The sequence below is a fragment of the Manihot esculenta genome, chromosome 4, assembly GCF_001659605.2.
Source record: "Manihot esculenta cultivar AM560-2 chromosome 4, M.esculenta_v8, whole genome shotgun sequence".
NCBI lineage: Eukaryota > Viridiplantae > Streptophyta > Magnoliopsida > Malpighiales > Euphorbiaceae > Manihot > Manihot esculenta.
Genome location: NC_035164.2, coordinates 29,756,536 through 29,769,478, shown reverse-complemented (window position 1 = coordinate 29,769,478; position 12,943 = coordinate 29,756,536). Strand labels below are relative to the sequence as shown.

Here is a 12,943-nt window from a genome sequence, read left to right as displayed (position 1 = left end):
ATATTTTTTGGACAAATTTACAAGTTATTTAAAAATTATTCGATACTATTTAAAAATATTTAAAATTGTAAGTATATTTTGAAAATTTTTTAATAAAAAAAATTAAAAAAAGTATTAAAATTAGTTGAATATAATAATCTATAAGGGAAATTTAAGTGTTTTTATAAATAAAAAATAAAATATCAAAATATTTAAATTTTAATAGACGACGGAAAGTAGATGAAATTTTAATTTTTTAATATTTTTAACTTGAAAAGAAGACAATAAAAATATTTCATACTTTTAATTGTAAGATATAAATGAAAAAATTAGAATTTAAATACACTAACCATAAAGAGATTTAAGTGTTTAATTTTAAAATATAAAAATTAATTTATTAATTATATTAAAATTTAAAAATTGATGTGTAGTGGATTTTCAGAACATGTAATTTATCTATTTAAAAACAGTAATAAAAATATTTTTATATTTTTAAAAATAAAAATAAATAAGAGGACTTTTTATTTATATGGATCAATAATAAAAAAATTTAAATATTTAATTTTAAAAATATAAAAATTAATTAATTAATTATATTAAAATTTAAGAGTAAAAGTTTCATTTATCCTAAACTAAATAGTTATATCTTACAATTACACTAACTAATCGAAACAAGGAGATATCTTGATTATTTTGTACATTATTAGAGCTGAAATAAATTATAGTATTAAATAGTTGATCGTTTAATCAATTTTGTAAATAAATTAAATTATTCGTTTTAATTACTACATAAATTGAATAATAATTTTACTTAATCAAAATAATGTGGATGACGTTGACGTAAAAAAATTACTAATTTATTAGTCAAATAAATTGAGTAATTTTTCAAATAAATTTATCAATTTATTAGTTTAATTTGCATTTTTTAAAATTCAATGATAAAAAAATTAAATTTGCGATTATTTTTTATAATTTAATTTAATTATCTATGTGTGTTAATTATAGTCAAACAATTCATTTAAATTAAATTAAAAATGTTATTACTTAATATAATAAATTTATTATAGTCAAAATTGATACAAACGCTGAAGGTTTGGATTTTTTAAAGATAATTTAATTTAATTTTAATTGGTTAAAAAATAATAATTTTGAATTAAATAATTGTAATTAAATGAGTTAGCTTGTAAATTTATTAAATAAATTAATTTACAAAATTAAACTAGTCACATATTAAATTTGGCAGAGTTTTGGAATAAATTTGGCAGAGCAAAATCCAAGCTTCTCGTGAAATAATACCTTTTTCTTTACTTTTCAACCGCACCTACTACCCAACCAAATCTAAAAACCATTACTTTTCAATTCCCTCTCCTTCAAAACTCTCTTCTCTTACACTTGTCCTTCTCCCTTCTTCACACCATAATCATCATTCCACGCCACACCCTTCCACTTGACCAAAACGCAAAATACACAGCGAAACGGTAAAAAAAGGAAAAAAAAAATCAGAAAAGCTTCAGCCCTTTAGCTTTCTGAAAAGGTCATGATTAAGAAAACTACGTACAATTTGGCAATTGGCTGCCGCCCGATGCGACTGTCTGGTTGCGTGCGTTAACCAAAAAAAGAATTCAAACTTTTGTGATGGAGTAAAAGAGTTTGAGAGTTGAGAGCCAGAGAGAAAAGAGAGTAACAGTTTCCGTAGAGGTTCGGTTTGGTCGTTTTCTGAGATTCACGTGACGGATGGACACGTGGCATACATGCAACTAATTGATAAGACTGAGTAATCAAAAGGCAGACCATGCATAAGCCAATTTTTGCAAATGGTTGTCTTTTGTTTAGTTGTTGTTAGCCTGGCCCAACACGTAAACGGCAGTGAGGTGCCACTCCCACTGCCCATGTTCATCTGGAATTTGCATTCTCCCCCTACGGAATAGCTTTATGGTGAGATTATGTAATCTACGATTGTAAAAAAAAAACTGCAATGTATTTCTTAGTTTCTCAAATAATTTTTTATTTTTATAAAAATTATTGAAAATGATTAAATTTTAAAAGTGAATTTATCAAAAAAATAATTTAATCATGTGAAATAAAAAATAATTTTATCTTCATAACTTAAAATAATTTAAATAATATAACTGCCATAAGCAGTACATTAATTTTTATTAATTAATAAAGAATATATAAATTAAATATGCTTTCTAAAAACTAATATAATCAACTCCTCCACAATATATTTGATAATTTAATTAAACATGTAAAACAAAATTATTTGTTTATTGAAATTAAATAATATTTTGTTTGTTAAACACTCATCTTTTCCAAGTAATAGAAAGAATAAATTATAGTTGGGCCATTTAAAATTGAATTTGAGAAAAAAAATTATTTATTAAACAAAATATTATTCGTGTTGTTAAGATTGAAAAAAAATCTGTATTAGGTTAAGTTGGGCCAAGTTTCTACTAAGGCCATTAATTTTTGTAAATTTTCCAAGAGAGAAGAGAACTGAAGTTTAGGGTTTTTGTTGTAATTGGGCTACCTTCAACCAAAACACACCCATGACCCAACTTCAAGGCCTGAGAGAATGATACAGACTAGCTCGTGTAAGGCCCACCTTCAACCAAAATACACCCATGACCCAACTTTAGGGTTTTGTTGCTAAATTTGCCTTCTCGTTAAGGTATCTCCCCCATCTTCTTCCACGTGATCCATATTCTTTTTCTCTCTGATTTCAGGCAATCAAGAAGTGATACTAAGTTCGCGACGTAGGAGGACGAAGTTGTACTTGAAAAGGAAAAGGTTTTGAAAGAGGAGGAGGGAAAATTTGCAGAATTGGTTAAATTGAGCAAATTTAAATGAGTCTTTGTGCTCTGCTTCGAGGGAAACAGAATTTAATAGCAAAGGATGGTAATAGATGATAAGAGGTGATAGAAGGATTTGTCCAGAAGATACAAGACCAATAGATCTTTAAGCGAGTCTTTATCAGAGGCAAAAGTGGGGTTGAGAAAACCACTTGCAGCTCTATTCTCAAGATCCATCGTTACGGAAATCTGCACCTACCAACTCGGCAAGTGTGATCTTCTAAAGAACCCATTTTGCAAGCCTACAATTCCTTTTGTCAATCCAAAACTTAGCCATGTATTAAATCCCTAGCAACTGTCAATCTGTTAATCAAAAGACAAATAATGACAAAACAGTAACTTATATGTCTTTTTCTTCCCTTGCCTGGATTCAGTTTTTTCTTTTTTCTGATTTAATCAATACTGCTGCTAGCCTGCCAGACATGGAAGGGTTGGAGCGTCAGGATTGTACTTGTGAACATTACGTACACTTCCCTTTGTGATAATTGACCTTATGATTCAATTCTTGACTTTGCTTTGCAGATTCAGTCACTATTCACCGTCAACAAGCCAGCAAACCGTGCTAGAGAATGCTCAGTTGCAAGAAACATGAGAGTCTGAAGCAACTGCAGATTCAAGTCTTGGCAAGGATCACTTGGCAGCAGACAGTGAACTTAATCAGAGGAAAAAGGGCATCTCAGACATTTCATTCAGGAGGGTGAGAAGTTGCAAAGACGGACACAATATTTATGAGTTAAATTATTCTGATAAAAAAATATATTTAATAAATTTAAATTTAATATAATTAAATTAAATTAAATATAATTTACCTAGAATTGAATTTAATAAAAATATAATTTTAATTATTAAATTTGAGCTTATAAAATTTTTATACAAAATTTACTATTTAAATTATATAATATGAAAAAATTTATTAATTATTTATTAATTTTTAATTTTAAAAAATACATTAAAATATTATTTTAAAAACTTCACTAATTAATTTTTTTTGTTAGTTTTAATTTTTAAATATTTTATTATTTAACTTTTAAAATATATAAAAAATTACTTAATTAATTAATTTTATAAAAATAATTATTAATTAATATTTCATATTAAAAATATTTTATAGTATTTAATAATTAAAATTAATAAAAATACTAATTCATAAGTTTTTTAAAATTTTAAAATCTTGTAATGATCGAGTAATTAACTTAGTGATTTTCTTTCGATAATCGGACCCATTCAAATAGATCTTTTTATCTATAATTTTTTAGTCAACATATTACATGATGAATAAATATTTAAAATATTTAAAATATTTTTATATATATTTAAATTTTTATTAATATGAATGAAATATTTTATATTATATAAATTATATTTTAATTTTTAAATTTTAATATAATTAACTTATTAATTATTATATTTTTGTAGTTAAATTTTTAAATTTCTATGTATTCCGTATATTTAAAATTATAAATTTTCATTTATTATAAACACCAAAATTAGTGGGTAGTTAAAATGTTAAAAATACAATTTTTTATAAAATATTTTTTATAAAAATTTATAATCTATTAAAAATGATTTAGTACTATTTAAAAAATACTGAAATTATAAATATTTTTTAAAAATTTTAAAATTATCAAGTATTGGAATATTTTAATAAATAAAAATTAAAAAATAAAAAATATTAAAATTTAGGTGAATATAATAATTTGAATAAAAATTAGTGGAGGTTTAATTATTCTTTTAAATAAAAAAATATTTAAATTTTAATAGATAATAAAAAATAAAAAAATTTTAATGCTTTAATATTTTTAATTTAAAAAGAGATAATAAAAATATCTTTAATAAAAATAAATAAATAATTAGAATATAAATAAATTAATTATAAAAAAATTTAAAATTTTAATTTTAAAAATAGAGAAATTCATCTATTAGTTAATTATGTTAAAATTAAAAATTAAAATATAATTTATTCATTTAAAAGCAATAATTAAGATATTTTTACACCTTTTAATTGTAAAAATAAATAAAGGAATCTTAAATTAAAATTAGCTTCAATTTAAAACGATTGATTATATAAAATTTAAGTTTTTAATATTAAAAATATAAAAATTAAGTATTAAATTTTAAAAATATAAAAATTGAAGGGTAATTTATCCTGATAGATCTAATTTCTACTGAATCTGAATCTACCTGTTCTCGTCTAATCCTTCGTCAATCTATTGAATACACTTTCTGCTCTCTCCTCATAACGTTTAGCATTATCATTTCAGTTCTATATTATTTTACCCATACTGTAATAATAACAAACAATTACAATGCACTTTCTAATTTCCGCTTCTAATTTCAAGTCCATCGGATCTTTCCATCCATTTCATTGAATCCGTTGCTTCCCTTTCCCTTACATGGGCTCATCACAGTCCGTACAAGTACCCCAAGAAGAAGAAGAAGAAGAAGAAGATGATGATGATGACAATGAAGAAGAAGAACACCAAGACGATGATGATAATGTGGTAGGAACTGTAAGAGAAATCGACGGCCACAATTTGGTTAAGAAGGTTCTCCAACAAGAGCCTGAAATTTTACCTTGTCATGCTTCAGCATCGCCGCTCTCTCCTCAGCTTTCTTCACTAGGCACGCCGCGTCTCTGCCCGTCCATTAAGGTCTGGGATCCTTACAATGTCTTGGCCCCGCCTCCGCCGCTTCCTCCACCTCCATCTTATCCAATATTTTCTCGGAGCTTGTCATCGTCGTCGTCGGTTGCTGGGTTTATGGACGAGGATCGTGTCTTTACGGAGGTGTTTTTGATTAATCATGGAGAATGTGACCTTAATTGGAGGCCGGATTTGGTGGGTGGGAGATGCCACGTGGCGGCTTTGACGCCGAATGGGAAGCGTCAGGCTAGGGCTTTGGCTGTGTTCTTGAACTCTCAAGGGGTGAGGTTCAACGCGGTTTATTCCTCGCCTTTGGATCGAGCAAGACTAATGGCGGTTTCTGTTTGCCAGGTAATTGAATTTCATTTGGTAGATGATGATGAACTTCCTCAAATTTTTTTCTCTTGCACTGGATTGGCTGTCTATAGTCATTTGGTTCAGCTTCTCAACCACTATAGATGATACAATTTAAGGCAACCAAGTGAATATGCTTTAGCTGCTTAGAATGTCTCCTTCGAATGGTACTTACAAAAAATGGCTTAAAGCTGCAAACTATAATACAACTTGTAACTGATATAGCAAGGAAATCAGGTTGAGTAGTTCCCTTTTACACCCCCCCCCCCCCCCCCCCTTTCAATCCTGCTTAAGTTGAGAATAGACAATTGAAATTTTTGCATGCCGACTACAGATGTATGATCAATTGTCCACATTGCTTTGTTTAATCTTGTACTTGGGACATTTTAACATAGGATACAACACTAGATGAAAAGTTTGTACCTTTGTCCTTATATTTAGGACTTGTAAAAGCTGGTAGCCTTATTGTACAACTTGTTGGAAAGTTGGACAGATGTATTTAATAAAGCTAGATTACTTATTTTTGTCTTTTAGATTATCTGCACCCAGTGGCCAATATGTTCATCTCATTATCATTCAGCACTGCTGATAAACCCACAACTTGTTACCGTATAGCATGTTTTAATCAATAACTCCTTCCCTCATGTCTTCTTTCTACTATCATTGCTCCTGACCCGTAAAGTTTGCCCAATGAAAAACCTAAGTTACGGGGCATCTACTCTATGGAAACTTCTTGATGAAGGATAAATAATAATAATTTCCAGTTTGTATTTTGTATTTTTAAGTCTTGATGCTTGAAAGTACTAATTAATTACTTTACCTTGCTTGTTTGACTATAAATTTCTTCAGGAAAAATTTGTTATCATGTTTTGTGGTGCTTAAAATAGATACTTTAATTTTCTGGTAAAATAATTTGATGTGGTTGAGAATTCAAGGTTAAGAGAGTAGGGTAGGACCAACTATAAGCAGTGTTGCTATTGTTAAATTAATAATAGAAATGATGGATATGTCTACTCATAGCCCAGGACGCCAAAGCAGTTATACACTGATATGAATAATTTGTTGTTCATAAAATGGAGCAAGATGGATGGACTATGAAGTTAAAACTCCAGTGATGCTGTATAATCTTTGAGGAATGCTCTGAATACTAATTTTTCAGCATTTACTTTTTGATGGATGCTTGAATTGTAATACAGGATGACTAATGCCATAATCTTTGCTACTTTAGGTAATGAGTGGCAGATAAATCTAATGAGCTAGTAAGATATGTAGCGTGGAAGTTGAGGATACTGGCAAATAGTGAAATATGATAGAAAGTTGGGAATAATTTGATGTGGGTACTAGGTAGTAGTAGGAGTGTGGAATTTTATATTTTCATATTAGATATGATTCTTCCCGAATCCCGATTGTACTGAAGAACTATTCAATTATTAGGGTTAATTTTACCGATTGGCTCTCAACTTTGAGAATTCTAATGCTACAGTCACTCATCTTCAAATTGTATTGCAATAAACATCAATTTGATTAACACCAAATGACCTTTTTTCTTTCAATGGGTCAGAGTTCACCCGAAACCAAGATGCTGCATAAAGAGACTTGTGCGCCAAAACCCATCAACCTTCTTCCTCTCTCTCTCGGGATAGATTATCTAATCCAAATCAGACAAACTAAAAACATGAATGTCTGGTTGCGAAACAGACTTTTGAAAAAGAAAGACAAAAAGGCTCAAAAAGATTTTCAATATAAATGCTAGAAGTGGGAATCTGGAATAGAATTGGAAAAGATACTGAAAGAAGAAGGGAATGCAGGAAAGCAACAAAACCCCATCACCCAACTGAACCTGGGATTGAGCCACTCCCTTGCCTTTAGCGCATTAAGAGTAACTATTAGACACTGGAATTGAATGATTTGGTGGCAGACGAGTCTGGATTAGATCAAAGGAGGTGCACCTGATGCTTTTCGTGATTTGCTGTCATTTGGCTCTGACTAAGCATGTGGTTGGTGCTGGAAGACTCATGATGCCGAGTCCTATTAGACTCGACCTTGCCACCAACCGCTACTGTCTTTAGGACCCCACACAAGTGGCAGGATCAATATCACCACCCAGATTGCTGGATATGTGTTAAAGGTGAATGAGTTTGGAACTTTTTGAAGGCCAAGTCACCTTCATTGGTTTTGGAGGCCAAGGGCAAGCCATGATCTCTCCATCAAATGCTTGTGTCTTTTTATAATTAATCATGGATTGTGATTCTTGTTTTGGGATGTGTGTGTTTTTTTTTTTTGGTGGTGTGCTCATTGGAGAGAAAAGAGAATTTGAGGGGAGAGCACAGGAGGGGAGAATGTGTGCAAATGTATGGGAGAGAGAGTTTATTTTATTATATTATTTAACCTTCATGCTAGTATCGCCATGTCAACTTCTGTCTAAAGCGGTAACTGTGACTTTGGTGCTAATCAAATTGATAGTTGTAGAATTTTTTGATAAAATTGAAGATAACTCTGCGTCATAAACCCCCAACATTGAGTGATTCTGGATCAAATTTCTGACTTCAGTTGATTGACCATGGCAACATTTAGGAAGGCTTCAAGTAGTTGGGCTTTTAGGCTTGGCATATCTGATGAAACTGCTAATGTTTTTATATGTGACCTGGACATGATAGATATCAGGTATATATACTTATTATTTCCTTATCTATAGGAAGGAGCTTGGATATTTAAGGGAATTTTTTCTATGCATCTTTACTTGCATTGTTCAATTGAACAAATTGTCTACGTATAAAATGATGCAGGAAATAAATTTTGCAGAAGAACAGATACAATCATCAGATGCTCTTGTAGAGATGAGTCTGGGGCATTGGGAGGGGTGCCCCCGTTCAGAAATATATACACCTGAAGTTCTGAGCTTGATTGAAAATTTTCAGCCTGATTTTTGCGCACCATCTGGAGAATCACAAAGGCAAGTGGAATTTAGGATGGTTCAGTTCTTAAATAGGATTCTTGGACTGCCTGAAAAGTTGATATCAGATTTCACGTTGCACCATCAAATCAAGAGCCAAGGATTTTCTCACGATCCAGATCCGCCTCCTCTCCTGTCACAACAGTGGGATATGATTCACAGGCACCGACCAGCATTCTCAAGAAAGAAGTCTGGTAAGAGCAGGTTGCAGTATGTGACTACCACTGGCAATCATGAGGGTGAGGATGAGATCTCTCCCAAGGAAGCCAATGACCAAAATGCCCTGCATGATTCGAGTGTTAGGAGCTCAACCTCCATCTCTTCATGTATTGGTGTTTTCACTCATTCAATTCCTATTAAGTGCCTCCTCACAGGCCTCCTGGGTTGCTGCCCAGTAATGTTACAGAAGCTCTGCATTGATGATTCTTCAGTAACAGTATTGCATCATTCATGGAAAACAGGTTGGCAGATCAAACGCTTGAATGATACTGCACATCTAAGGCTTCTCTAGTCAGAGAATATGAAATCCTTGCTTGGCATTTACTGCTGGGATGATGATCTGTTAATTATTTGGTGAAAGCTGGTATTTTGTTCTTTTATGGGATCACGTTGCAACTCATGATTTCACGTGAACTGATGTTACGTATACACCCTGTTATATTATTCGACAGATTTTTTTACACTTATAGACTTACCACCTTAAAAGAAAAAATAGGATCGAAGTTGCGAGTTGGGTACTCGTACTGGGTGATTCTTTTCATTTGTAGCATTTACAAGTGTTGTTATTGTAGAGCAAAAGATTTTTTTTTCCCCAACATATCAGGAAGGAAATAAGTTATTTTAGGATGATGAATTGTGAAGTTGTAGTTTTTCTGATCCTTCCCTTTTGGCAGAGCTGCCTGGGACATTGCAAAACAATTTCACTAATTAGCAAGTCTCTCATCATCTTTACAAATTTGTTCATTCATGTCCTTTTTGCCCCTTTGCTGAATTTTGTTTCTTTTCTGTCCTGATGATTACTCAAATAGATTGAGAGCAGATTTCATGATGAAAGGAAGAATTAAGTCCCTGCACTTGTTGGTTTTTCAACTTTCTGAATTATATATCTTTCTGGTCTTTCCTGATATGATGATAATCTTTAATTAATGTCACGTAAAGTTGGCAGCGTCAGTTTAATTATTTATAAACTGGGTCACATGGGATAGGGTAAGAGGGGTAGACAGATAGGGCCCTTTCCCTTACAATCCAAAAACTCAGCATGTGAAATGGCCATACTTTGCTACAGCACTCACAAGCACATAGGAAAAGAATCTAATTGATAACTTAACTGACATTAACACTGCCATTACCATACATAAGTTAGCACAAAGACAAAAATCAAATGAGAAAAACAACTGGTTGCTGCTTCTTCTAAACAAGGCCATAAAGGCTAAGCCTTAGAAAACCAGGCTCAATTAAATTTCCCACTGGCTATCTCGTGATGTGCAACTAATATTCACATACTTGTAAGCTAGCTCCCTCTTCCTCATCACAGCTAGAGCTCTTCACTTCCAGTACCATTCATGGCTACTACTTCTAAAAGGCTCTCTGCTTCTGCTGCTATGCTTCTTGTTATCCTCTTCTGTAATTTGCTTGCTCTTTCTAGTGAGCCAATGATTGCTGCTTCTCCAGCAGTTTTGCCATATGTAACTGCACCCAATATGTCTTCTTTTTTCCCTACTCCAACCGACGAGTGGCCTCTGAGTTCTGCAGATCCTCCGAGACCAGAGGCATTAGCACCTCTGCCCAATTCAGGTGAGTTTATAGGGAAGAGTTCCTCTAGTTCAGCAAGACCCATTGGTCATATTACCTTATTTGGTGTAGGAATTTTTATTATTTTTGTAACTAGATGTGTTTCTCTTGTTTAAAAGCATAAAATTTGTGACCAATTTTATGTAATAGAGTATGGATTCATTGGTTATATGATTACCGCCTATGTTTTATATGAAGGGGAAAAAGATTATTGGTTCTTGGTTGATGGAAATTTTGCAGTAGGTCTTGCAGTTGCCTGCTAGCTTTTATACCCATTTAGAAAAAAAAATTAAGGGTGAGATTTAGGAAGCACATTTGAATACTATTTTTTCATATGGAAAAAATCCACTTGGAAGAAAAAATAAACCCTTTTTATGTTTATATATAATAACCGACTTGATAAAATTAATACTCATATGATCACGTATTTTTTTTATCTTATCTAAATTTAAAAAATTCTTTTATTTTTGTATTGAACAATGAAATTATAATAATATTGTTATTAATATTGAGATATATTATTATTGTCAATAAAAAATTTTGTAAAAGAAAAGAGTGTAATTGATAATATTAGTATAGAGTTAAATTAATATAATTAAATTAAGCTCTGAAGAAATTATTCTAAGTAGACGGAGAAAACTATATAAACCTTTGTTTATTTATGGAAAATATTATTTGGTTAGTGAATAATAAAGAAATTATTGATTTATTTGTTAAAAATTTTTTTTTCTTAGAGATAATAATTTCATTGACTGGGTATGGATCTACTAATAGAGGCTGAGGCCGGAGCCCATTAAACAAGAAGCCTTAGCAGGTAGTGGTCTTTGACTTGAAGACCATAACTTGATAGAAGAAAAACCTTGACCACCGCTAGTACCAAGAAGCCATTCCACCACCAAAAAAATGCTAAAACCATTGAAGCACAGAGAAAGGAATGACTATGACATGCATGCTTCAAGCCTCCTATGGAATCTGCACAGAACAACTTCACCCATAAAAGAATATCTCCACAGAAACAAAAAGTCAACGGTTAGAGAGAGGAGCAGATCGATCAGCTTCAAGCCTATGGAATCTGCACAGAACAACCTCACCCATAAAAGAATATCTCCACAGAAACAAAAAGTCAACGGTTAGAGAGAGGAGCAGATCGATCAGCTAGCAAAATAGGGAAGAGTAAAAACTTATCGGTAATTTATTTGGGCCCGTGACAGTGATAAATTTTAGCTTATTTAATGAGATACCACGCTAGATGCGCAGCATTTAATTTAAATTAAAAAAATTAATTAAATTAAATTAATTTAAAAATTCAGTTTAATTTTTTATTATTTTAATTTAATTTTTAATTTAAAAAATTTTAATTATTTTAATTCAATTTTATTTTATTAAAAAATTTTAAAAAATCAAACCGAATTTATAAATAATAATAATATATTATTTTCAATAATATAGAGATTAAATTATATTAAAGTAAAATATTTTAATTAAATTTTAAAATATTTTATTTAATAAAATATAAAAAATAAAAAAAATTATTAAAAATTTAAATCGATCAAATCGAATCGAATTGAATTAAATTGAATAAAACCAATTCAATTTGATTTGATTTCTAATTAAAGTCGATTCAATTCAATTTTTATAAATATCAAAATTTTAATTTTCAATTTATTCAATTCGATTTTAAATCAAACTAACCGAATGCTCACTAATAAATACCATACTCTCTCAAAGCCTTGATAATACCTTTTCATTTCAAATCTGCAAATCCAACACCTAGAGAAAAAGAAACCAACTCTTCTACTGTTTGATTGTAATCTCTAAGTTTTATCATTATAAATATTTTTAAATTTAACCCATCAACTTTTATTATTATTAATATTTTTTTCCAATCGTACAACTTTTATTCTTTCAGCTAATGGTTATATAACAGAAATAGATAGAGAAATCAAATAGTTAATACAATCAAATCTAAGGGATTAAATTATATATTATAATAGTATTCATATCAAGTTTTTAATTTAGACATAATCAAAGGATTAAATTGTAATTTTTCTTTAATTAGATGAAAATAAAATTGAAATTATACTTAGAAAGAAAAATAATAAAATATCAAATTTAAATAGCATCTTGCAATTATAAAATTACCGTTCGGTTTTTGGTTATAATAATTAAAAAAATATATATCAAGTGGTATACCGTTCACAAAGAAATTCGAAGTGATTTACATAAAAAATACAATATTTAATTAATTTTTTTATTTTTTACCAAATATTTTTATCTAAAATATTAAAAAATTGATTAAATATTAAAGGTAAAAGAGAAAATATATAGTATTTTTTTTTAATTTAACAAGCCCTAACTTGAGAAATTAATCT

The 12,943-nt window shown here is 30.1% G+C and overlaps 1 protein-coding gene across 1 annotated transcript; it reads left to right on the top strand.

Annotated features, from left to right (window-relative positions):
- The first annotated feature begins 5,018 nt into the window (after positions 1–5,018).
- LOC110612979 lies at positions 5,019–10,794 on the top strand. The gene is made up of 2 exons (XM_043956234.1): positions 5,019–5,824; positions 8,614–10,794. The coding sequence occupies exons 1-2, from the start codon at positions 5,225–5,227 to the stop codon at positions 9,289–9,291; spliced, it is 1,278 nt and encodes a 425-aa protein (XP_043812169.1). The 5' UTR covers positions 5,019–5,224; the 3' UTR covers positions 9,292–10,794.
- Positions 10,795–12,943: the final 2,149 nt, after the last annotated feature.

Coding starts and splice junctions, on each gene's coding strand:
- LOC110612979 (XM_043956234.1), top strand. CDS start 5,225: ATGGGCTCATCACAGTCCGTACAAGTACCCCAAGAAGAAGAAGAAGAA. Junction 5,825..8,613: donor TGGCGGTTTCTGTTTGCCAG/GTAATTGAATTT, acceptor AAAATGATGCAG/GAAATAAATTTTGCAGAAGA.